This window comes from Vombatus ursinus, unplaced genomic scaffold (assembly GCF_900497805.2).
Source record: "Vombatus ursinus unplaced genomic scaffold, bare-nosed wombat genome assembly UNPS02014173.1, whole genome shotgun sequence".
In the NCBI taxonomy this organism is placed as follows: domain Eukaryota; kingdom Metazoa; phylum Chordata; class Mammalia; order Diprotodontia; family Vombatidae; genus Vombatus; species Vombatus ursinus.
Window position 1 is genome coordinate 1,347,369 of NW_020953951.1, and position 26,821 is coordinate 1,374,189.

At 43.2% G+C, this 26,821-nt stretch overlaps 2 protein-coding genes across 3 annotated transcripts in view; both read left to right on the plus strand.

Moving 5' to 3' along the window:
• LOC114041440 (gasdermin-D-like) overlaps window positions 1-18,738 on the plus strand; it is a 51,257-nt gene extending 32,519 nt beyond the window's left edge. Inside the window, exons 5-12 of one of the 2 annotated variants that reach the window (XM_027859896.1) lie at window positions 5-74; window positions 2,603-2,650; window positions 4,620-4,649; window positions 5,947-6,063; window positions 6,987-7,162; window positions 11,127-11,271; window positions 16,940-17,019; window positions 17,359-18,738. In XM_027859896.1, coding sequence (XP_027715697.1) covers window positions 5-74; window positions 2,603-2,650; window positions 4,620-4,649; window positions 5,947-6,063; window positions 6,987-7,162; window positions 11,127-11,271; window positions 16,940-17,019; window positions 17,359-17,604 — 912 coding nt within the window. In that variant the 3' untranslated portion in view covers window positions 17,605-18,738. The remainder of the gene's footprint in view (window positions 1-4; window positions 75-2,602; window positions 2,651-4,619; window positions 4,650-5,946; window positions 6,064-6,986; window positions 7,163-11,126; window positions 11,272-16,939; window positions 17,020-17,358) is intronic. The other variant, XM_027859897.1, reaches the window with a different exon arrangement.
• A 4,322-nt stretch (window positions 18,739-23,060) lies between these two features.
• Window positions 23,061-26,821, plus strand: part of LOC114041441 (gasdermin-D-like) — a 39,816-nt gene continuing 36,055 nt past the window's right edge. The window contains exons 1-3 of the mRNA XM_027859898.1: window positions 23,061-23,309; window positions 25,079-25,299; window positions 25,863-26,046. Of these exons, the coding sequence (XP_027715699.1) occupies window positions 25,083-25,299; window positions 25,863-26,046 (401 nt within the window). The 5' untranslated portion in view covers window positions 23,061-23,309; window positions 25,079-25,082. The remainder of the gene's footprint in view (window positions 23,310-25,078; window positions 25,300-25,862; window positions 26,047-26,821) is intronic.

A 26,821-nucleotide genomic window follows, 5' to 3' on the forward strand; every position in this document is an offset into this window, starting at 1 on the left:
GAAGACAGTGACTGTCCCTGAGGGCAGTATACTTGCTTTCCAAGTTGCCAAGTTGATTATCCAGGACCACTGGAGTAAGTTGGATCAGAAGGACTGGGGTGGGGAAGATGGAGAGGTTGGGGAAAATTTTCCATAAACCACCCTCCTCCTACCAAGGGCTGAGGGAGGTGGGGAAGGGGAAGGGGCATTACCATAGTACATGTCCTGGTGTTTGGGGAACTCAGCTGCCCAGATGGTTAGGTAGATGACATCTAAAGAGACCACCCTGTCCCTCTCTATCCCACACACATAATCAGGTGTGAGGGCTCACTTCTAGGCTCAAGCAGAGGGATGGGAAAAGGAGGCTAGTCTTCTTCTCACTGAGTTTTCCAACGACCCAGGAGAGGGCGCAGGAGAGGCTTTGGGGGCACCAGAGAATAGATATCCTTTTTCCTTTTCCTTCTTCCCCTTCGAGTCATCCTTCTTTTTCCGGATTACCATAAACTTCATACCAACTACAGAAAAGAGAAATTACAATACTTGTAGTTCAAGGGTCTCCCATCTCATTGATTTGGTTGTTCCTTCGAAAGATGAAGGTCACAGCATCTTAGCACATGGTCTCCAAGACTTGTCCTGACCAGAATTCATCCCCCCTGTGGCCATCCAGGGAGTGAGTCTCTCTGCACTGAGCTAAGCTGGCCTTTAGACAACAGACCTAGGACTCTGCTCAAAGGCTTTCTAGCTTACCCTGGCCCTTAACACAGGGTCTGGTACATAGTTGGTCTTTGATAAATGTTTCTTGATCAGTCAATCAACAGGCAAACCAGTATGACAAAATCTCTGTTCTACTAGCATTACTTCAAGATCCTCCATTTCCCAATGAGGCATCCCTGAAGATAACTTCAGGAGACAACATGTGAGGAAGAAAATGCTAAATAAAACTATGAAATCCAAATTATTTACATTTTTGTAAAAGGTAGAAATGCACAAAAACTTCACAGTAATTTATTTCCTGCAGCCACTCCCCCCCCAGTCTCTTTCCTGCTCTTATACTCATTAGCTTTTGATGATGTCAGTTTTCATAGACTCATATTCAGTCAATCAGTAGACATTAATGAAGCACCTACTATGTGGCAGGTATTGTGCTAAGTGCTGAGGATAGAAAAAGAGGCAAAATACAGTTCCTGCCCTCAAGGAGCTTACACTCTAATGGGGGGGGAACATGCGAAGAGATATACACAAAACAAATTATATAAAAGATAAATGGGAAATAATTAACAGAGTATTCTGATGTGTTAGCTGTGTTCTAACATTTACAGGTGTGGGTTAGGCCAGATACTCATTGAGATCCCTTGCAACTCTGAAATTTTCTGTTTATTATTTTGCTCTGCATCACTTGGAGTTTAAATCCAGCCTCAGACACAATTTGTGACCTTATAAGTAACCACTTACAAATGACCTTCTGGAGGTCACTTAGCTTCTGTCTACCTCAGTTTCCTCAACACTAAAATGGGAATAATAGCATCTATTTCACAGGGTTATTGTGAGGATTAAAAGAGATAATATTTGTAAAATGCTTAGCACAGTGCCGGCAACATTGTAGGAGCTTAATGAATGTTTATTCTCTCCCCACTCCTTTGCTTCCTTCCTCCTTTCTACATATGTTTATATTCTTCATATCTGACATTTTTCATTGCCCAAAAACATTCCATGACCTTGACATACCCCAATCTATTCCATCACATCACAATCTACCTTGAGGCAATGGCTAGAAATTAGGTAGGAATAGATAATAATTACCTTATAACGGAAGAGAAATCTTCATATCTCTCTAGCACTGACTCATGAAGTGATGAGCTCCCCAAAACTCAGAGTATTCAAGCAAAGGCTAAACAACCAGCGCTGAAGGAGACCATAGATTCCTGCTCAGGCACAATTTGGACTAGATTCCCTCTGAAATCCCTTTGAAGTGTGACATTTTTCTTTAATTCAGTTGTTGGACATAAATGTCATTTTCATTTTTTTTTATTAAGCAGTTCCATTTTGTACAGAATGGCCTTTTCTTTCCCATTTGAATTACAACCTTCCTCCATTTAAGTCTTCCTCTGATGTGTCATGACTGCGTTGTGGAGGCCCTGGGTTCTCAGTGAAGGTCCTGACAGATCATTCTGACCTCAAAAAGTTTTGAGTATGGGCCCCAAGTATGTCCGTCACTTCAGAACCGGTCTGATTAAATTGGGAGGCTTCTCATCACCAGCAACTTGGCCACATAGGTTATGGTCCATGATTGTGGAGGAAGTGCCCACCGCAATGAAATCATGGGTCCTTAAAGCGCTTAGGTAATATCAACTTTAAAATCAAGTCCTCAGCCTCAGTTTCCTTATTGGTACAATGAGGGTGTTAAACTAGTTGATCTCTAAATTTCTCTTCCAACACTAATGATCCTGGCAGTGAAATCCCTAAGTCAAAGGGTACGATTGGTTTTATGGAATAGAGCCAGATGGCTTTCTGAAAAGGCTACACTGATTTATAGCCTCTCCAACAACGGAACCCTGTCCCTTTTCCCCCATAGCTGCAACTGCATTGAATTTTATCATTTGTAACCATTTTCTTCTTTATCTAGATGTTCTTCTACTTCCAGACAAGAACCAGAAAACCTTCCCACCTAAAGGTGAGTGACAAGGTTGGTTGTCTTTCTAGCCCCTGAGCCCAGTGAGCCCTTGACAGCCCATCCAGGGGACCACTGTCCACGTAGCTCCTCAAGGACACTGTTAGTTCCCTAGAATTGAGAAACTGCCCTCTCTGGTTTTTGATTCAGCTGAAGGTTCCGCTTAGGTGAGCCCCAGAGAGAGCTAAGTATTCTTTCCCTCTATGTAGCATAGAGGAGATAGAACTTAAGAAATGATAAGAACTTGGAAGGAAATGGAATGGCTAGAGAGCCTGCCTCCAAATCTGGAAGAACTGCATTCTTGAATAGCCTGAGACATGTACTGGTCGTGGGACCCTGTACAAAACACTTAATTTCAAGGTGCACCAAGCAAATCTCTGGTAGAGGGAATTTCTTCATTGGCCATTGTCAATATCAATGAAATCTCAGGAACTAAAATATATACAGGGTGTCCCAAAAGCCTTTGTGTTGTTGTTCATTCATTTCATTCCTGTCCAACTCTTCATGACTCCATTTGGAGTTTTCTCAGCAAAGATACTAGAGTGGTTTGCCATTCCCTTTCCAGCTCAATTTTACAGAAGAGGAAACTGAGTCAAACAAGGTTAAGAAAGCTGCCCTGAAAAGTCTTAGTGCAATTTAAAGCTTAAAGCTTTTTAAAAATTTTTTTACAATATGATATATATAATATATACATAATATATATAATATAATACATACTATATAATTATATACAATATATATTATATATAATATACAATAATATTTTTTATTTTTAAAAAATAGCTTTTGAGATACCCTCTATACATGTGTAGATGTGTTTATATATATATATGTGTGTATATACATGTATATACATATATATATGTACACACATGTATATGGGCTGCTAGGTGGTACAGTGGATAAAAGGCTGGGTTCAGAGGCAGGAGGACCAGAGTTCAAATTCAGCCTCAGACATTTACTAGCTGTGTGACCCTGGGCAAGTCACTCAACCCTGTTTGCCTCCGCTTCCTCATCTGTAAAATGAGCAGGAGAAGGAAATGGCAAACCACTCCAGTGTCTCCATCAAGAAAACCCCTAATGGGGTCACAAAGAGTCCAGACACAACTGAAAATATGACTCAGCAAAAAGTTGTATACACAGAGAAGTTACTTTAAGGTTCACAAAACATTGTATGTACATTACCTAATTGGAACCTCCCAACTACCCTATGTCATAGGGAGTCCAGGTGTTGTTAATGACCATAGCTGGGCTCCCTGTCTCTCTGTCCAGCATTCCATTCACTCTGCCCCCCTGATGGTGATAGAAAGATGAAGGCCTTGGAGGAATATTGGGTCCTACCTGTTTGTCAGGTTGTTCTCTGGTACCTTTCCTCCATCTGTCTAAACAAGAAGTCAGCCATAACTTACACGTTTTATATTACTTTGTATTTGTCTAATGGAAAAATCTCATAATGCATTTGAATCCTCTGGGCTCTTAAGGGGTGAGACAGGCAGGCGTTAGCATCCTCCTTTTACAGATGAAGAAACTCCACTCTCGTCTCATGGTGAGCAGAGACCTTGGTTCAAATCCCACCTCCTGTATACATACCAGCTGTGTGTTGTGGTCACATTGCTGAGAGACCCACTCTTCTCATCTGTAAAATGGGGATCATGGCACCTGTAGCCCAGACGTCTCAGGGCTCCTGTGAGGATCAAGTGAGATAATCTATGAGAAGTACTTTGCAAACTTTAAGCCCTCACTAGCTAGAAGTCAGCTGTTATTGCTAGGTCTAGCACTGGCCCAACCAATCACCTGCCAGACTGGATGGTAAGAACCATAGGGATGGGAACACAGGCTGAGTCAGGGACCCACACAGGGTGGATTTGATTCTTTGATTTGAACTGGGCAGTGTTGTTCTGTGCTGTGATTCCTGATGAATCCTGGGGATGGATGGCCTCTGAAGACTGAAACAGGTATTTTCTCTTTTCAGTTACAGAACCTACAGTGCGTTTTGAATCAGGTTTGTGGCTTTTTTCCCCTATGTTCCCACTTATTCTACCTCTCCCAATTGAAACACAGAGATAAAAGCAGCCTGCAATATTCAGAGGCAGGATGCATGGGCAGGCCAGGGTCCACAGGCCAGGGAGGGTCCAAGAGGGAATGACAGGGCCAAGGCCACGCTGCTTATGGCTCTCTCACAGCAGCACCAGTGAGGTGGGTCCTGGCCCCTTCCTAAGGACTGTGCTTATGTAAGGGGTGGAGGCAGAGCACCCAAAGGCTAGGGGTGACCCTGGCATGGGTACCCAGCCTCAGGTTTCAAGGGAACTTGTCTCAGTGGGTGCCCAGGCTCTGTCACCCTACACGTCCTACATGTCAAATGAGATAATATTCATAAAATACTTAGTATAGTATCTAGCACATAGCAAATGCTTTATGAACACCTGTTCCTTCCCTTCTCTTCCTCTAAGAGAGGAGGCAAGGCACAAACCCAGATTGCCCAAGGGGCTTCCCCAGCATCCAGGGAGTGAATCTTCCTGTGTTCAGGTGTCTATGATCCAAGAGTTGAGAGTTCAAAGGGCCTGAAATGGGTAGAGTCTGCACAAGACTGGACTGGGCAGCACCTCTACGCCTAGGCACATGCCTGCCCTTCTTATTTGTAGCTGCATGAGACCCTCATGCCTGGGGCACAGGGCAGGGTTTGCACTCAAGAAGACTGGCCTGAAAGTGCTATGGAAGGTTCTGTATGATGGCAGCTAACATTCTATGGTGTTTACTATGTGCCAGACACTGTGTTGAGAAAGTGTTCTGAAATTATTATCTCACTTGACCCTCACAACAAGCCTGGGAGGGAGGGGCTATGATTATCCCCATTTGACATGAGGAAGCTGAGGCAAACAGAGATTAGGTGACTTGCCCAGGGTCATGCAGCTAGTAGATATCAGAGACTATATTTGAACTCAGGATTGCTGACTCTAGGCTTGGGTCTCTATCTACTGCTCTGCTTAGCTCTCTGAGAGGGAAGATGAGAGATCATGGAGAGAAGGTCAGGGTTCCCCAGGCTTCCATAACACGTCACACCTTAGCCAAAGAGGGAATACATCCAGAGGAGGAGGGTGAGCAGAGGGAGGGGCTGTAGACCCTGCCAGGGAAGTAGAGATGGTTAGCCTAGAGGAGAGAAGATGTGAGAGCAGTCTTCAAGTATTTTAGGTCTATTATAAACGAGAAGGATTAGCTTTGTTTTGTTTGACCAAAGACAGGGGTGGAAGTCAGAAAAGGATAGATCAACTCTTTGCAAAGATTCTCTTCTTTCCCATTAGGTTTCCCATTAAAAAGAAAACGCAGCAGATGCATATATGAGTTCGCTTTCGGCATGGTTCCATCTAGCAGGATAATGAATGATTTTTCAGGAGGCGCTGAAGAATCTTGCCTCTCAGGTAAGAGCTGTGTGTAATAAGTTTTCTAAAAGACTTCATCCAGGAAATGTAGGATTGGAAAAGGACCCAGATCCAATATGGACTGAGAGTCCCCATATATGGGCAGCTGGGAGCTGCACCCAACTAAGGGAGGATCTATGGAAGATATTTGGGAGGATAGGGACAACAGTTGCATGGGGTAAGGAAATATAGGTCAGTTGTCAAATTCCCCGCTGGCATGAATATTCATATCAGGCAAGTAGATGGCACAGGGGATAGAGCACTGGACCTGAAGTCAGCAGACCTAAGTTCACTCTGGCCTAAGGCACTTACTAGCTTTGTGACCCTGGGCAGGTCACTTAACTGCAATCTGCCTCAGTTTCCACATCTATAAAAGAGAGATTATAATAGCACCTGCCTCCCAGGATTATTGTGAGGATCAAATGAGATAATATTTGTTAAGCACTTGCAAAGTGATATATAAATGTGAGCTATTACTATAATTAATCAATGAAATGTAGCTACAGATGTACTGAAGTATCAAAGAAATCACTGAGGTCTGTATCCAAATCATTGATAAAGATGCTAAACAAAATGTCCTTTCTTTGAGAAGTGCTGGGTGACTCTTCAACCATGACTCCTTTTTCTATAGGAAGGAACGAAACATCACTTAATTTACTTGTGGTTGAGATTGGGAATAGGGTATGTGACTACCCTTCCTTACTGTGATAGAGTGAGATCCCAGACCCCTCCCTGGGTCCTCATAAACTGGATAAAATTCTTGAGGCCAGGGAATATGGATGCCCACCTGGATTGAAGACGGTACAAAGCAGGGAGCCCCTCTAGCAGCCTACTGAGGCTAAAGGCTTCCCAGGCAGGGACAAGGGACAAAGGTCCTGAGAGTCAGAGTGTGAGCCCAACCTTAACTGTCTTGTTTTTTCTAGGTTTTGCCAGAACAATGAAAATCAACACAGTCTTAGACTTTGAGCAACTGCAGGCTGAGGTAGAGAATGAACACCGCCCACTGACCATGCTGGACAGGGAGTTGCTGCACTTTCTGCTTCAGGCTCTCCTGGGGCTCCTCCAGCGTGAGCAGGATCTGCTGGACTTAGAAGACATGGTGAGAGTCTGGAAGTCAGGGTAACAGAGAATTACAGGAGTGGGGGCTGGGTGCTGGGGTAGGGGAGGACAGAAGGGAAGAGTAGGTTGGGGACAACACTGGATTGTGAGTTAGAGTACCTGGCTTCATATCAGATTGTTCTTTTTAACCACTTGTGTCACCTGGGGGAAGTCAGCACAGCTCTCTGGGCCTCAGTTTCCTCATCTATAAAATGAAGAGACTGGACTAGATGAATGCCAAGGACCCTTCAAAATCTAGATCCCATGATCCTGCAAGTTGAAGGACTCCCTGTGAAGCATGGTAGTTGGAGGAGGGAGGATGGTCTGGGGATTGTAGTTAAGAAGGATGGCTGAGGTGCAGGGACCTGGGAGTGGGTGCTTTAGTAGCTGCTGATTACTGGGCTGTTTTAGACAGTTGGGCAGTGAACTGAGTCAAGATCCAATTAACCAAATAAGTTAAGGCTTGGAATTATGTGGGGGGAAAGAACTGAGTACTGTCTTTGTAGAGCAACTGGTGCCAAAAGAAACTCCCTGGAACCTATTCACCAAGTAGGGTTTTCTTTAAATACTAGTATTCATTTTTATTCTTAATATTTACATTTGGTTATTAGAATGTACAGATCAGCTGGGGGGTGCAATGGTTTGAGTGCCCAGCCTAGAGTCAGGAAGACTCATCTTCCTGAATTCAAATCCGGCCTCAGACACTTACCAGCTATGTGACCCTGGTTAAGTCTCAATCCTGTTTGCCTCGGTTTCCTCATCTATAAAATGAGCTGGAGAAGCAAATGGCAAAACACTCCAATATCTTTGCCCAGAAAACCCCAAATTGGATCACAGAGTCAGGCATGACCTGAAATAGCTCAACAGTACTTAAAATGTACATAATAAAACAAGAATTAAAATGTAAAGTTGAATCACAAATAATAAGACAATTTTTACATATGCATAAATATATTCAGGAAACCAATCCTCACCATTGAGTACAAATTAGAAACAAAAACAAAAATAAACCAAAAAACTCCTCTAAAATCTAGTAAATGTGGAAGTTGAAGAAGGGCAAGAGAGAACCATGGAAAACAAACTCTTCATATTTTATTCTTTCCAAACCTCTAGCATATCACATCAGCCACAGTTTTCAGAATAGCTTGTAAAACCTCAAAACTCAGAATTTTCTTCACTGCTTTATAAAATAATTCTACTAAAGACTGCATTGGGGAACCACAAATACACCAACTAAGTTTCTAACGAGTTTCTTTGGAAGATAGTCTGCGTTAGCTTTATAGGACTTCTGTCTTCTGAGAGGTTTCCAGCTCTGCTCCTATGATATGGTCAACTTCTTTCCCTAAGAGTCCTCTTGGTCACAAGGCAAAAGAACATTGTCAGAGCTGATAGAATTCTCTGTATCCTGGGGACATTCCCCCCAAGTCCCCATAGCCTTGGTATACTTGTTCAATTTATTCCTTATCAAAGGGTCTTGAATTACAGAATTTCAAGTTAGGAAGTGGCCTCAGAGGTTATCTGGTCCAAATTATTAATTTTATTATATCACATTGCAACTTTATCAGTTGCTTTCTTTTTAAAGCTTTTTTTTTCAATTGGTAAGCATTGATTTCTTTGTCCCACTCATCTCCCCATACCTACAAAAGAGAAAGAATAGAAATAAAGAAGAAAGGAGAAAAGAAAAGGAAGGAAGGAAGAAGAGAGAGAGAGAAAGAAAGAAAAAGAAACTATGAAAGAAAGGAGTGAAGGAAGAGAGAAAGAAACTAAGAAACCCTGTATCATATAAGCACTGTCAAACAAAATAAAAGTCTATATTGGCCACATCCAAAAATGCATTTTTCATTCTGCACGTTAGTCCATCACTCTTTGGCATGAACTAGGCAATGTTCTTCTTTATCAGTCTTCTGGAATCATGGTTAAGAATTTAGTTGATGGAGTTCTTCAGTCTTTCAAAAAGGCTAGTTTTTTTTAACATTGATTTTATTGCATAATTTGTTCTTCTGATTCTGCTCACTTCACTCTGTAGTCTCGTGCCTTCCCATCTCTTTAAAATGCCTTTTCCTCATTTCCTGCAGCACAATAGTATTCCAAAACATTTAAATCCTCGTATACTACAGTTTCTTCAGTCATTCACTAAGACAGTTACCTTAACAAAGAAATTTTAAAAGTCCATTTTGGTTAGTGTAAAGGGAAAGATCCTAGATTGGGAAAACTGGGTTTGTAATCCCAGCCCTGGCACCAAGGACCTGTGTGATCCCCCCAGGCAAGTCATTTCAGTTAAATGATCTTCAATTTCCTCACGTAGAAAATGGATATAATAACAGCACCTGCTTCCCAGGGATATTTTGAGGCTCAAACATAATCATTTTCTGAAGCTCTCGGCAGACCTTAGAGCTCTGTATAAATTTCAACTATTTTTGGTGCTGGGATATCATCAACAGAAAGATCTTTTGGCAGGGGATCTCCCCCTTCCAATGCAAACCTGCTCATCAACTTAGAGTCTTAGAACACTGCCTGGGACACTGAGAGCGCAAGTGATTTACCCAGGGTCACACAGCCAGAATTATCCATATTGACTTGGACCCAGGCCATCCTGTGGAGGCTGGCGGTCCAGCTACTGTACTTTGTAGCCTCTCATTATTGTTGGTGGTGGTGGTATCAGTTATTATCGTTACTATTATGATTTCTTGGTAGTAATAATAATAATGAAAGGGATGATAATACTTGAACTACCAGCCTCACAGGACTGTTGCCAGTAAAGTATTAGGTAAACCCTGGGAACTATTGCTGCTGTGCTTTTCTTTTTACAAAATCCTAATCTATAGATATTTGGGACAAGTTCGATTTCATTCTAATGTAATACCCACTCTGAGTGATCTCACCAGAGAGTAGCTGCCCCCCTCAGGTCTAGGGGTTACCCTGTGAGTCTACACTCCTTAAATTATCAGCCATCCTACCCTGCCCCCATCCAGCTGAGCCTTAAGAGTCAGCCAGTAGCCACAATTGGCTCGAAGCAAAGGAATTAAGATAACATAATAAAAACAGTAGCTGAGAGGCAGCTAGGTGGTGCAGTGGATAGAGCACCAGCCCTGAAGTTAGGAGGACCTGAGTTCAAATACGGCCTCAGACCAAACACTTGTCATTTACTAGCTGTGTGACCCTAGGCAAGTCACTTAACCCCAATTGCCTAAGAACCAAAACAAAACAGTAGCTGCAGAACACCCCCCCCACCATAAACCCTTGCCACACTCTCCCATAAATAGGCATGGTGTCTCTGGGAGGACTGGGTGGGCATTTCAAGTACAATAAGTGGAAAGCCCTCAGGTAGGAAACACATGTCACCAGTTATAAAGATAACAGCTCCCATTTATAGAGCACTTTAAGATTTGCAAAGATTTACAAATAGTTTGATCTCTTTTGATTGACACAACATCCATGGGAGGTGGGTCCCCTTTTGCAGATGGGAATACTTAAACAGGCAGAGGTTAGGTGATTTACCCAGGGTCACACAGCTAATCTGTATCTGATGCTGGATTTGAACTTAGTTCTTTCCAACTCACTCTTTCCCAGGAATGAACTACCACCACTGTCTCCCTACAGGCTCTTCCCCATCTTTGCTCTCTTCAAGCTCCCATTAACCAACTCCACCTATCACCATGGATTTTCCTTGGGGACAATCTTTTTATTTTTCCCAGGGGCTCAAAGAGGGAAAAGGAAGAAGAATGGAAAAATATCCCCACACTGGCTATATATGAATCCATGAGTCTCCTCCTCCCACTTTTCACTTGCTGAATGGGGTGGTAGAGCCAAACCCTCCAAGGTTTGTTCTGGAGCTCAGGTTCTTTTCCCTATGTCCTAATCCCAGGGTTGGAGGCAGGACAAGCCTGGCTACTAGTCCAAGGGGATGGATTAGGCAGGTCAAGTCACTCTCACCATTCAGCTTTCTCCTTATCTTTCCTCCACAGCTAGAACAGAGTTTGTACACTGGAGTACCCCCACAGAAGGTGAAGGGCATGACAGGCGATATCCTAAGTAACCTGCAAGACCAGAATGGACAACTTGTGGAGGAACTAGCAGGGGCTTTCCTCTATCTCCTTGGAGCTCTGAATGGTAAGAAGGATTGTAGGATCAGAGAGAAGAGGGGAAAGTAGACCCTGGGTCATGAACACTCAGAAAACAACACCCTTTCAGTTCCTATATAAGAGGTGCTTGAGATTTTCGATTAAGCTTTTCTAAAAAACAAAAAACAAACAAATAAAAAAACCTCAAATCTTCCCTGTATTTTTATCCTCACATTATCCCTATAAGGTGGAAAGCAAACAGGTAATCACCTCCCTCTTTTGTTGATAGAAGAACAAAGGCCCAGAAGGGAAAGTGATTTCTCCAAAGCCAAACACGTACACACTATATTGGCATAACCCATTTCTGTGATACCAGCCAGCAATCTCTCTTTCATATGGCACTGACTCCCCGGTGAAATCCCATCATCAATGAGAAGAAAGTTGTTCTGTCCTCCTAAATCCTTCCTTCCTGTACTCCCTGGGGGACAGGAAACATTAGGACCCTATCCTGATTGGGGATGGGCCATAGTATTCCCCTGTAGTTCTTAGCCCTTGTCATTGATCCATCATGGTTCCTCAGATTTAATTAACACCTCTATGAAGATAACTATCAGATCTGTATATCCAGTTTTAGTCTCTTTCCTGAGCTCCAATCCACCATCACCAACTTCCTATTGGACATCTTGAACTGGATAACCCATAGACATCTCAAACTCAAGCCAAAATCTGAACTCTTCTTTCACTCTAAAACTCACCTTCTCTTTCTAATTTCCCTATTTCTCTCAAGGGCACCACAATCTTTCTAATCATCTAGGTTTGTAACCCTGGGGTCACTCCTGAGCCTTTCCTCTCCTTCCCCCATATTAAATCTGTCAATATGTGTAGTACATTCTACCTCCACAACATCTTGCATCTGTCCCCTTCTCACCACATTCTCACATCCACTCCTTTCTCACCACTCAGTCACTATCTTAGTTCAAGTCTTCATCTCCTCTCACCTGAACCACCTGAATACCAATCTAATTGTTGTATCCCTGCCTCTGATGTCTCACTTTTCCAACCCATCCTACACACAGCTTCCAAAGTTTTCTTCCTAAAGTAAAGGTCTGACCGTATTAGTCCCTACTCAGTAAATTCCACTGGCTTCCTATATCTTCTAAGATCAAATATAAAGTCCTCTGTTTGACATTCACAGCTCTTCACAGCCTGGCTTCAACTTACTTTTCAAGTCTTGTTACATACTACTCCCCTTTACACACTCTACAATCCAGTCAAATTGGCCTTCTTACTGTTCTTCATACATATCATTCCATCTCTCATTTCTCTGTTTTTATATTGGCTGTTCCCTATGCTTGGAAGTCACCTTGTACACACCTTCACTTCTTAGAATCCTTAGTGTCCTCCAAGATCAAGTTCAAGGACCACCTTCTATATGAAGCCATTCTTGATCCTCACAGTTGGCAGAGCCTTCCCCAAAAGCATTATGCCTCCCAGTCCTTTCCATTCCTTTTATAGCTTGTACACACCTAGAGATGTTGTCTTCCTTCCCTGCACCAACCCCATCAGGATGTGAGTTCCTTTAGGACAGGTATAGTTTTGTTTTTGTCTCCATATTCCTAGCAGAAAAGTTCCTGGCACGGTCATTTATCAATGCATGTTTATTGATTGATACTCTGTCCTGTCCCCTACCACTGTCTCTTTAATGCCTGGTTTGAGCTATTCTGAAGCATTTCATGCAGCAGTCACACAACTAGGCTGACTGGGTCCACTACAAATTTATATTATTTAATCCCAAATAACAGGCAGCTAGGTGGCTCAGTAGATAAAGTGCTGGGCCTGTAGTCAAAAAGACCTGAACTCAAATCCAGTCTCAGACACTCAGTAGCTGTGTGAACCTAGGCAAGTCACTGCTTGCCTTAGCCTCTGTTTGCCTTAAGCCACTGGAGAAGAAAATGGCAAACCACTCTAATATCTTTGCCAAGAAAACTCCATACGGTGTCATGAGAAGTTGGACACGACTAAATGACCAAACAACAAAAATCTCAAATCGGGCCTCACTGCTGCAAGGCAATCCTTTTACCCTTCTATAGCTGACTCTTCCATTTCCCACAGTGGCTATTGCTCTCTTCTCTCTTCCAGCCTTCCGCACTATCTGCTACCCCTCCAATATCTGAAAAGAACCTTTCCTTATGCTTCACTAATGAATTACGGACAATTTTCCAGTTTTCTCTTCTCATCGATTCTACATCTCAAGACTGCTTGTCATTATTCACCGTTTTCTCCTGCTTTTCTTGATTCTCTGATGAAGAGTAAGCCCTTCTCCTTTGCAGGGTCATCCCCTATACTTGTGGATGATATCCCTTCTTTCTCCTCTGGTAAAATGCACCCATAATCATTCCGTCTCTCCTTCTAATTTTCAATGACTCTTTATCCAGATTCCTTCCCTTCTGTCTACAAGCACACTCAGATCTTCCCCGTTTCTGAAATCTCCACCATCCCCATCCAGCTATAACCCTGTATCTCTCTTCCATCACAGCCAAACAGCTTAGAAAAGCTGTCTCCATGCATGGCCTTTACTTTCTCAATCCCATGCACTCTGGCTTCCACCCTCATCACTCACCTGAAATGGTTCTGTCCAAAGTTACTAATGATCTCTTAGTCGCCTAATCCAATAACATTTTCTCAGATCTCTTCCTTCTAGACATCTGCAGCATTTGACAATATTGACTACCATGTCCTCCTACATACATTATCTTCTCTGAGTTTTTGTGAAATTGCTATGTCTTATTTCTTCCCCTGCTCATTTATCCACTCTTCAGTCTCTTTTACTAGATCATCACTGTGTCTCAAACCTTAACCATGGATATACTCTGCAGCTCTGGCTTTGTCCCCCCTTCTCTCTATATACTCTCACACAGTGATCTCATCACCTCCTATTGGTTCATCTCTATACCAATGACTCCCATATCCCATAGCCAACCCTAGTCTGGAATTTCCCGCAGGATAGTCAAATGGTAAATAAGTGCTTACTCTGTTTCAGGCATGGTGCTAAGCTGCAGGTAAAAAACAGTCCCTGCCCTCAAGGAGCTCACAATCTAATAGGGGAGACAACAAGCAAACAAATATGTATCAATATGTTATAATAAACAAAGAGAAAGCATTCTAATTAAGAGGGGTTTGGAAGGGTATCTTGTAAAAAATGGGGATTTTAGTTTGAAATTCAAGTGAGCCAAGGGAGGCAGTAGGTAGGAAGGAGGGCATTCCAAGTATAAGGGAAAGCCAGAGAATATACCCAGAGCCAAGAGATACAGAGACTTGTTTGTGAAGCAAGGAGGCCAGTGCCACTGGATCAAAGAGTATTAAGAGGCAAGGAGTAAGGTATAAAAGACTAGAAAGGCAGGAGAGAAGACAGTATACAAAGAACTTTAAATACCAAAGAGAAGATTTTATATTTGATCCTGGTGGTGATAGCGAACCACTGGAGTTTATTGAGCTGGGAAGTGACAGCTGGATGGAGGTCACTGCTGAATGGAGGCTGGATTGGAGTGGGGAGAGATTTGAGGAAGGCAGACTCACCAGCAGGTTCTTGCAGGAGTCCAAGAGTGAGGTGAGGAGGGTCTGTATCAGAATGGTGGCAGTATCAGAAGAGAGGACAGCAGATATTTGACAGGTATTATAAAGGTGATGTTATATGGATATCAGAAATTCATGATAATCCAAATGTAGAATTCAGTGTCTTTTTCTCCAAACCCATCTGTCTTCCTAACTTTGCTATTTTTTTCAAGGATACCATCATCATTCTAGAATCTAGATTCAAAACTTGAAAACTATCCTCCTCTCTTCCCTCATCCTTATCTACCTTATGGAACCAGTTGTCAAGTTTTATTAATTCTCCCTCTTATCCTCTTCTCATTATCCCCACAGCCACTACCCTCGTTTAGGCCCTCGTCACTATTACAGGATCCTCTTGATTGATTTTTCTGCATCAAGTCTCTCCCTTAATACATCCTCCCCATGAAAGGCAAAGTAATTTTCTTAAAAAGCAGCTCTAACGATGTCATTCCCCTGAAGAATAAGTTCCAGTGGCGCCATTCCCATCATCATCATCATCATCACCATCATCATTATTTATATATAAGTTATATAGCACCTACTATGTGCCAGGCACTTTACAAATATTATCTCATTTGATCCTCCCAACAGTCCTGGGAGGTTGTTGTTTCTCCTTTATTTTCAAAGAAGATCATGACATCAGAAAGATGATAATCATGACTTGCAGTGGTTTGGATTTAAGTGAGGCAAGGCTGTACAAAGTCACCAGCCTCACTATCTCCTCCAGAGCCATTTGGTCCAGTGGTAAGATATCACTCAGAACCACTGGAGATGGCCCTGGATGCAGTGAGACACTTAGGCCTTATTAAACTAAGGTCTTTCCTAGGTCTCGCTTTGAAGCAATATACACTCAGTGATTAAGGCTAGGTAAGAAATAAGGCAAAGGGCAGCTAGGTGGCACAGTGGATAGAGCACCAGCAATGGAGTCAGGAGGACCTGAGTTCAAACCCAGCGTCAGACACTTGACGTTTAACTAGCTGCGTGACCCTGGGCAAGTCACTTAATCCCAATTGCCTCAGCAAAAAAAAGAAAAGAAGAAAGAAAGAAGGCAAAGAATGGCCACTTTTACCTAGTTAAAAAAAAATCTGAGAGGGGAAGAATCTCAGGGTTTCTGGCCAAAACAGAAACAATTGCTATTTACACTCATGCTGAGCCATCAGGCCCCAAGCAAGAACCACAGGAGGCTTGGACTGGGATCTATTGTTGGCCAATCAATGAGAGCCAGAGCGATTTGGGTTTAAGGAAAACTCCTTAAGAAAGAAATCTAGCCCATAAACCCCCAGGTATCTTTCAAGTTTTCAGCAATTAATATTTATATTCCTTTGGGCAGAGCACCTGCAGGTAAGTATATGATTCACTATGTGTACATTGGGAGAGGGAGGGAGAGAGGGATGGAAAGAGGGAAGAAGGAGGAAGGAAGGAAAGAAGGAACCCTGGTATAGAGGTACTATGCTATCCACATTTCATAATTGAGGAAACTAAGGAAAAAAAAAGTCAAGTGACTTGCCCAAGGTCACATAGTAAATGACTAAGGATAGATTTGAACTCAGCTCTTCCTGACTCCAGGACTATGTTCTATGTACTGCACCACCTAGCTGCCCTTTAAACTCCTCCTTTAAGCATTTTAAAGCCCTTTGACACCTGCCTTCAGTGGAACTTTCCAGGCTCATTATACATTATTGCTATACTTCTCACTCTCTACATTCTTGCTATTCCTTGAATAAAGCATTTCTTCTCCTCTCTCCATGCTTTTGCAAAGCCTAGAAAACACCCACCTCCTCAACTCCTCTTCTTAGAATCCCTAGCTAGCTTCTTTCAGAGCTGTGTTCCAGTATCACCTCCTACATAATGCTTTCCCTGATTCTCCACAATTATTTGTCTTCCTGCAAATGACTTTGTATTTACCTTCTGTGTCCTCTGTGTATAGACTCACATATGTATATATATGCATACATGCTCTCAAGTACATACTCACACAGTATAATCTACTTGAGAGCAGAGACCATTCCTTTTTTGTCTTTCTATTCCAAACACCTAGCAGAGTCGAGCCCTTGGTAAGGCATTTAGGAAAGACGTGATTGACTGATTGATTGATTTGTCCCCAGCCCTGAGTGACATCCAACATCAACTCCTGATCCAGTTGCTACAGAAAAAGGAACAGATCCTGTCCCAGGAGGTAGAACTGGTAAGAAAATCTGCTTCCTTCCCAGAAATAAGCTGGGCACCCACAACTTCCCAGAATCCTTGGAATGGGCAGTCTAGAGAATGAGTAAGAAATGGGGAAGAAGGAGCAATCTAGAATGGGATCGTTTCAGTTATGTGGATGACCTGCCCTTTTCTCTGCCCTACTGCCCAGAACTCAATGGGATGAGTTCTGACCTCAGAGGGTTTCCTGCCTGTCATGCAGCTGCCTCAAGGGTCTGCTCTAGCACTTCTCTCAGGACCCTGGTTTCTCAGAAAACTAGAAAGTATCTTGTGCTCTTCCCCAGAGACCCTGGGTTCACTCTGATCCTATTTCTCATAGGTGAAGGCAATTCTGAAGGAGAACTTCAATCAGACCAAGAAGAGGACTTTCTCCCTTCCTTCAGAGCTACTGTCCTTTGTCCAGGGCCAGGATGAGGAGTCGACCATTATGTGTGATCTGTTGGAAGAGTGTGGACTGTGGCTCTCAGGAGATGACCCCCAATTTACCTGGAACCCCAGTGCTCTGCACTCACTTTGTGCATTGTATGGGAGTCTGGTGATGCTGCAGGCTCTCACTGAGGCCTGATGACCTAGCCCCATCTTTCCCAACCCATTTGATACCTCCTCCCCCTATGTCAGCCCCAGGCCCAGTGCATTAGGGGACAGCCCTATTTCACAACACAGGATCATGACATTTGTTTGTTGGGCCTTCCCCTGCTGCTGCACTAAAAAGAAATCCCCACTGTGATGTTCTAGACCAGTGCTCATTCAGCCTCTGCTTGAAGACCCCATTGCAGGGAAACCCACCACCTCTCAAGGCAACTCATTCCCCTTTTGCACAGCTTTTATTATTAGGAAGTTTTTTCCTAACATCTAGCCTTCATTTGTCTGTTTGCAGCCTCTGTCCACAGCTCCTTCTTCTGACCTCTCAGGTCAACAGACAAGTCCATTCCCTGCTCCGCAGCCCTTTAAATACTTGTACACAGCTAGTAGGTCACCCCTGTGTCTTTTCACATCCACAGCTCCTTCAGCTGGTCCTCACCTTTTACCCCTTTACTCTTGCGGTTGCTCTCCTCCGGACATCATCCAGTTTATCGGTGCTCTTAAACTGTGGTGCTCAGACCAGGTGAAATGTGACCAGGGCCAAGGTGGAACTGTCACCTGCCTCTTCTTGGAAGCCATACCTCTCTTGATGCAGCCCAAGATGACCTTAGCTTTTGAATTGTCACATCACAGTACTGACTCATTGAGCTTGTAGTCCATTAAAACCTCCAGATCATTTTTTTTTTTAGACACACTCTTGTGTAACCTTGTGTTGATATTACATGGGGTCATTAACTTCTCTTTGTCCAACTCTAATTTTCATGTACTTTTCTTCAGTATGCTTTTGTACCTCTTTTTTCAGGTTATTAATTCTCTTTTCCTATCTTTCTTTCCCTAGTTCTTCCTTCTTTTCCCATTTTCCCCTCTACTGCTCTCATTTGGTTTTTAAATTTATATTTTAGCTCTGTGAAAAAAACTTTTAGGAATTCTTGTCAGACCTGTGTTCAAGTTGTATTTTCTTTTGAGGCTTTCTTATAGATATTTTCCAGTCATTCTCTTCTGCCTTTATGTAGAGCTTCCCTTTCTTCATAATAGCTCTTCATGGTGGGATTCTTTTTTAGTTTGCTCATTCCAATAGATTGGAAGCTCCTTGAGGGCCAGGCTTATCTCTTTTTGCATCCCCATTGCTTAGCACAGTGCCTGTCACATAGTAGGTGTTTGTTAAATATTGATTATTTAATAAATGTTAGATGATTTGACTTGACTAGTGGGTGCTATCTCTTCTAATTCCAAGATTAGCTTGTTTCCCCCTTGCATCGATAATAATATGTGCCTGTTGTCTATCTTCTTAGAATGCAAACTCCAAGGGAAAAAATGGTTTCACTTCCCCCAATGCTTAGCACAGGGCCTGGAACATAATAAGTATATAACAAATGCTGTTGATTGACTGTTAACCTCCCTGGGCCTCAGTTTCCTCATCTGTAAAATGAACTAGATGACTTCTAGGTTTCCTTCCAGCTTCCATCTAAGATCCTTATGTTTCAACAGACATAATTTTGATTTCTCAGAAGCATAGAGGACTTGGAGGAAATACTATTCACACAAGAGCTGTAACAAGTTCTGGCTTGTTTTCCAAATACAAAGGGGTGAATTAGACCAGAAAATTCTGCATTTCATAGAATACTATGACATCACCTAGGACATGCATGATAGAAAAGGAGGTAGGCAAATCACACATGGCAAGGTGGCAGCCTATGAAAAGAGCCAAAGAAAAAGGACTGTTAGCACCTGGAATGGGTCCACTGGGGAAGACGAACCAAAGAACAGGAATGAGAAACCTAGTGGGTGAACGATACATATTCCCCAGATGAGAAATCACTGAGTTAGTCTGTGCGTGTGTGTGTGTGTGTGTGTGTGTGTGTGTTGTCCAAACCCGGGATTTCATTAGAGGATCTAGGGTAAAAGGAAGAAGGCTATAGAACTGGTCATTATCACCTTAGGAAAGGCAAAAGGAACAGAGATGGAAACTTTCTTGACCTCCTGAAGATTGGGAGACCAAAGAGGAAGGAAATCTTTGGATCTGGGGATTCTGAGGGAAAGGTTGCCGATATGGGATGGGTGACCTAGAGTTGTGACTCAGGTGGGAAGGATGATGGCCTCCATATCTTCGTACCAGAGGTTCCCCACATTTGGAATATATGCCCTTCTCACCTCTCCATTATTGCCTCTAGGATAAAATAAACTTCACAGTCTGACATTTTAGACCCTCCACAATCTAACTACTTACCTTTCCACACTTACCTCAGTCAGGCAACTGGCATTTATTAAGGGTCTACTATGTTCCAGGCACTGTGCTAAGGGCTAGAGAGTGAAAGAAAGGTAAAAAAAAAAAGTCTTACCTCTGAAAGGAATCATAAAGGGATGGTATGTAAATGAATATGAATATGAATAATATATACAGCATAAATGTAAAGTAACTCAGATGGAGATACTGGGAAGGGGAAGGGGGAGCTTAAGGAAGGGTGGAAGAGGGAGAGGCCTCTTATAGATGGTGGGATGTGAACTGAGTCTTGAAGCAGGCCAGGGAAGCCTGGAGACAGAAGTAAGGAGGGAGAACATTTCAGAATGGGGGGACAGACAGTGAAAAGGGATAGAATGGGGAGATGGAGTGTTGGGTTGGAAGAATAGCAAACATGACCAGTCCCCTAACCCACATTATCTCACATTAATCCACTTCATACACTCTGCAGGCCAGCCAAACTTAATTCCTGGCTTTTCTTAGAATTCACCTTTCTATCCCTTGATTCTCACAAGCCACCCGTCCCCCTCCCATGCCTTCAAAGCTGTTCTCCTCGATCCTACCTTCATACAATTGGTATTTTTTCTTTAGTTTCAGCTCAGGGGCCACCTCCTTCATGAAGCCTTCCTTCCCTGATGCCGTCAGGGGTTTTAGTGCTCTCACCCAAAGCCATAAGCAGCACAGGGTAAATGGAGCTGTGTTCTAGAGCACCAGCATCTGGAGGGAGCTTCTTCTTGGATGGGATACACTTCTTCTATATGACAGCTACCATCCCTTCTCCTCACTTCAAGGTCAAAGACATCTATTATCTGGTTTCAGTAGTAGTACAACCTCCTTTAAGGGCTGCCACGCCTTCTCTTTTCCCTCCAAAACTTTTTAGAGGCAAAGGCAGAGGTGCCACCTCTATTGGCTCAAGGATGCTCAAGGTTTGACTGTCCTCTGTGCAGCTCCTCCCACAATGGCCCCAGCAACCACTACCTCTAACCCTACTAACTCTTTTTGCCTCAGGTAAAAGAATTCTTCATGACATCTTTGTTTCTTCCCTATGCAAATTACCTGATTACTTCCTGTTGTATCTCAGCCAGGAAAATACAAAATTTCTTGAGAGTAGGGGATGTTTAATTTTTGTTTTCATATCCCCAGTTATCTAGTATAATGCCTTGTTCTTGTTGTTCATTTATGCCAGACTCTTTGTGATTTTCTTGCCAAAGATACTGGGGTGGTTTGCCATTTCCTTCTCAGCTCAATTTACACATGAGGAAACTGAGGCAAACAGGCTTCAGTGTCTGAGGCCGTATTTGAACTCAGAAAGATAAGTCTTAGAGATCATTCAAATTTCCAGAACACATCTGGAGTTGTGTTCAGTTCTGGGAGCGACATTTCAAAGACATTGGTACAGATAGGTTCTACAATTGATTGTGTGTCTTTTTCTTCTCTGCTAAGGAGCAGTCTAGATTGGTGGTGGAGTAAACAGAGTGCTGACTTTGGAAGACCTGAGTTTCAATCCTGCCTCAGATACTTACTAGCTCTGGGTGGCCCTGGGCAAGTCACTTCACCTCTGTTTGCCTCAGTGTTCTCATCTCTGAAATGGGGATAATAATAGCCCCTACCTTCCAGGGCTGTTGCTAGGATCAAGTGAGATAATATTTGTAAAAGGGCTTTGCAAGCCTTTTCAGTGCTAATAATAATTTAGTTATTATAGCACAATTCAGAGAAGTGATCACCACCATAATGACCTTGTGGGCCACAGCAGCCCTTGACGTTCATTTCCTGAATTGTAGAAGCTCCTTGGAGCATGACAGTATTGACAAGTTGGAAGAAGTCCAGGATGAGAAGGAGCCTGGAGAGTCCATGTGCCAGGACCAGTTAAAGGACCTGGAGGGAAGGGATTCGATGGCCGCCTTGAAATGTTTGAAGGGCTCTCAAGGGGAAGAGAGATGAAACGTGTTCTGCCCAGCCCCAGAAGACAGGACCAGTTACTGAGTGAAAGTTGTAGAATCAGATCTAGATTTGGTGTAAAGAAAAAAAGACAAGCCTCCCTAACCACCAGAACAATGCCAAAAAGTGGCATGGGCTGCTTCTAGAGGGAGTGGTGGCTGGGTGGTTCAGTGGCTAGAGCACTGGACCTGAAGTTAGGAGGTCTGGAGCTCAAATCTGACCTCAAATCCATACTAGTAGTGTGACCCTACACAAATCACTTAACCTCTGCCTGCCTCAGTTTCCTCCCCTGTCAAAAAAGAATAATAATAGCACCTAACTGCCAGGGGTTTTGTGAGGATTAAACAAGATGATATTTACAAAATATTTAGCACAGGATGATTTCAGAAAAAAATGTGAAAAGACTTATATGAACAGCTGGCTGCAAAAGGGAATTTCCAAAGATGTCAGCATGCTGACTCATTTTGAACAGTAAAGGCTTGCATAATAAATGCAATGGAAATAATAGCAAGTCAGAAAAAGAACAGAATTACAGCATGTCAGCTAGAAGGGATGTTAATCTTCTCAACAACATGCCAGGCATGTGATCATCAGCCTTTGCTTGAAGACCTCCTGGGAGGAGGAGCCCACCACCTCCTAAAGCAACCCAAGATCCCATGAGCTTTTTGTTGTTTATTTGTTTCCATATCATGATGATGGGGTATACTGAGCTTTCAGCCTGCTGATATCCAAAGATCTTTTTCAAGGGAACTGCCTCGGATTCTCCATCATGCACTTGTCAAACTGATTTTCTGAATTCAAGTAATACTTTACATTCAATCTCATCTTTCAAGATTATGTCAGTCAATAAGCATTTATTAAGGCTTACTGTGTACTAGGTATTGGTGCTAGGCTACTGGAGATACAAAGAGAGGCAAAAGACAGTCCCAGCCCCCCAGGAGCTCACCATGTAATGGAGACAAGGACTGTACTCTGGTAAGATCTTTTTGGAACCTGTCACCCCATATGTTTGCTATTTCCGCTTCTCATCCTCAGCTTTCTGTCAATTGTAAGTGTTTGAGAAATAAATAATGAGTGAAAGATTCTCTCTCCTTGCTATTTCCCTTCTTTGCCAAAAGAACTCCATGGGGAGGAGTGAGGGAGGAGAAATAAGAAGAAAGGGAGGGGGCGCAGCAGAGGAAGTGGGTGGTTTTGACTGTCAGCCCCTTGACTCTCCCCATTGTCCCTTAACATCAGCAGTCAGACTGGGTAAGCCTGGGCGGAAGACAAAAAATGGCAGTTCTCATATTGACTTCTCAATCCCTCCTTTCTGTATATGGGGCAAGAAAAGGAGGGTAATGAGAGAAAAGTCAAGTAGTTTCAGTTTTGGTGGAGCTGGAGAACAGCTCGTAAATTCTCTCTTTGAAACAACGCGCAGTTTTTAGGGAAGGATAGACTTCCGCCCCACCCCACACGACCGCCCCACCCCATTAAGCGCACCCGCCATCCACCAAGAGCCCAAGACTGCTAAAGTAAGCTGCTGCAGGGAGCAAAGCGGGGAGGAGCGGGGTCTGGAGAGAAGGCACCTTAGAAAAAAGCTTGGGGAAGAACAGGATAGGTACCTGTAGCCTGCACAACCTCTCCCAGAGCATGAAAAAGTGAGCCAGAGTCCGGGAGATGACATCTCCCTTCCCCACTCCTTCTGGTTCCTCTTCTTATTATATTTGTTTCCTTTGTAATCATACGTATTTTATTTTATGCATTTGAAAACATTATTCTGGGGCAGATAGATGGTGCAGTGGATAGAGCACCGGCCCTGAAGAAGTCAGGAGTATCTGAGTTCAAATCCGGCCTCAGACCAAACACTTGACACTTACTAGTTGTGTGACCCTGGGCAAGTCACTTAACCCCCAATTGCCTTAAAAAAAAACCACATTATTCTGATAAGGGGTCCAAAAACTTCACCAGACTGACAGATGTCTGTGACACAAAAAAGGTTAATAATTTTAGCCTTGAGCCTTTCTCTTGTATAGACAGGGAGGTGGCACAGTGGATAGAATGTTGGCCCTGAAATTAGGAAGTCCTAAATTCAAATCAGACTTCAGATACTTACTGGCTGGGTGACCTTGGCAAGTCACTTCACTTTTGCCTTCCTCAGTTTCCTCATCTGTCAAGTGGGGATAATAAGCACTCCTACCTCCCACAGTTGCTGTGAGGATCAAATAAAGATAGCAATTCTAAAGCACTTAGCACAGTGCCTGACATACAGGAAGAGCTACATAAATGTCAGCCTCTCCTCCATCCCTTCCAGTGCCATGAAAACTGAAGCAGCAGAGAGCACACTGAGTGTGTGTGTGTTTGTGTGTGTGACCGCAGAGTGGTCGAGAAGGATGAGAACTGAGAAAGTCATCAGAGTCAGCAAATTAAATGACTGTTGGTAACCTTAAAGAGGGAAGTTTCAGTTTAGGATGAGGATAAATGGCAGATTGCCACAGGTTGAGGAGAGGAAGGTAAAGAAGTTGAGGCAACAGTTAGAAAAAAGTTTTTCCAGATTTGGCTGAGAAAGAAGCAATAATTAATAACAATGCTGGTGATGATGATGATGATGATGATGATAGCTAACATTTCTATAGTGCAGATCTAGCCACATCACCCCCTCTACTCAGTAAACTCCAGCAGCTCCCTAACCCTTCCAGGATCAAATACAAAATGCTCTGCTTGGCATTTGAAACCCTTCGTAATCTAGCCCCCTTCTATTTGTCTTGTTTTCTTATGCTTTACTCCCTGCCCTGTACTCTCTGATGGCTCGGGACATTTCCTCTTGCTGTCCTCCATGCCTGGAATGTGCTCCCTCCTCATCTCCCCATCTTGGCTTCTCAGGTCTCAAGTCCCAGAGAAAATTCCACTTTTTCCAGGAAGATTTTTTCCCTATTCTCTCTTTCTCCCAATACCTTCCCTCTGTTGATTATTGCCAATTTATCATGTATATTTGCAAATGTAAGTGTGTACATGTATATGTGTATCTATATATATTAAACACATATTATATATATATATAGAGAGAGAGAGAGAGAACATAGTTGTTTGCATATTCTCTCCCCAATTAACTTGTGAATTCTTCAAGGACAGGGGCTGTCTTTTGTCTTTTTTTTTTTTTTTTTTTTTGTATGCCTAGCGCTTAGCACAGTTCCTGGAACATAGTAGGTGCAAAGCATTAAAGTGACTGCTCCATGCCTTCAGGAGAGAGGAGTCACAAAGACTAACTAGCTTCTGTCCTCTCTTCTCTCTTGCCCTTCCTAAGAGCCATGGTCTCTGCATTTGAGTGGGTTGCCAAGAACGTAGTCCAAGAGCTGAGCAAAGATGGGGAGCTGGTCCCTGTGGACAGCCTCAACAGCTCCACCCGCTTTACTCCCTACTGCCTGGTCCGGAAGAAGACCAGGAGCTCCTTGTTTTGGAGGTCACAGTATGTTTGCCTCAATTTGACTCTCAAGGACATTCTGGATCCCAGCTCCCCAGAACCAGGTACAATCCCCTGGGGAGGTAAGGGTGTGCTCAGCATAAGTGGGTGAGAAAAGGAGCTGGGGAAGGCTACTGATCTGGATTATGAAGGGGAAATGGACTCAGCAGGCTTGACCAGAATACATAGCTTTCCTAGGACTGACTGTGTGGGCACATGCTGTCCTATATCAGTGATGTCCAGAACGTTCTGTCCAGCCACCCTAAAGAGAGGTTGGGATGAATTGGGGAGGCACTGCAGAGCCATGGAACAAGCCAAAGACTTTGGTTTGAGACCTGGTTCTTCCACTTATTAGATGTGTAACTGAGGATGTCATTTACCTGCTCTGAGCCTCTGTTTCCTCATCTGTAAAATGGGAATGATAATATTTGTACACTCTATTTCACAGACTGGTTGTGCAGAAAGCACTTTGTGCATCATAGAGTGCTATAGAATTTCAAGTTATTGGGACTGGGAAAGTATGCACAAGTTTGGGGTCCCAGATGCCTTTACTTCATCCCATCGTGACCCCTGCTGCACAACTAAGTTTAATGCTCAGCTTAGCTAAGCATTGACCTCTCTCTCCCAGAAGTGACCCAGCTTGAACCATTCCACTTTAATGACGAGGTGGATGGGCATTCTTCCAGTGTGGAGATGACTGCCTCTGTGCCAGGGAAGAATTCAGGACAGATGTCAGAGTCAAACCCAACCGTCCTTGAGGTCAAGATTCTCACTGTGTCCCCTAACACTTGGGACTGCTTACAAAAGGAAAGGTGAGAGGAATGGACAAGACAAGAGCTCAGAGCTCTAGTGACTTCTCTTTGGGGGTAGGGGAAGGTGGAGGAGGGAGTGGGAGCAAAGCAAAGTGGCCCAGGGGCCACCAGAGAGAAATAGAGAGTCAGAGTTTTCCTTGGGTAGTGCTTATGTCCTGTGCTCTCTGAGGCCTGGATAAGACCCTGTCCCTAGCCTCATGGAGCCCACAGTCTAGTGGGGGATGAGAATAATCCATTTAAATAACAATTCACAGTATTATCTAAGTGTACTAGGAAGGTACAAAGTGAGGTCCAAGGAAGAAGGTTATTCCCAACAGGAGATCAGAAATGTTTACTGGAGGAAGGGGCATTTGAGTTTAGCTTTAATTGATGGGTAGGAATTTAACAGGTTAAGAGTGAGGGAAAATATTTCAAGCACTTCACCAAGAGCAAAGAAAGCATATTCAAGGGGCAGTATTTTTAAAGAATAAATATTTATCATTTGTTTTTATAGCACCTCCACACCCAAATGTCTCTCCCCAGCTGGCAATCCATTCCTTGTGACAAAGAACATAAAATAAAGGGAGAAAATGGGTCAGCAAAACCAGCCAACCTAGCAACTACCCTGACTGTGTATATAATGTTCCTCATCCATCGTTCCTCACCTCTGCAGGAAAGGGAGGAAGGTTCATTTTCACTGTCATTATAATTACTCAATATTAAGTTTTGTTTTTGCTCTTCCCATTTACACCATTATAACCATTGTACATATTCTTTTCCTGCTTGTACTTACTTT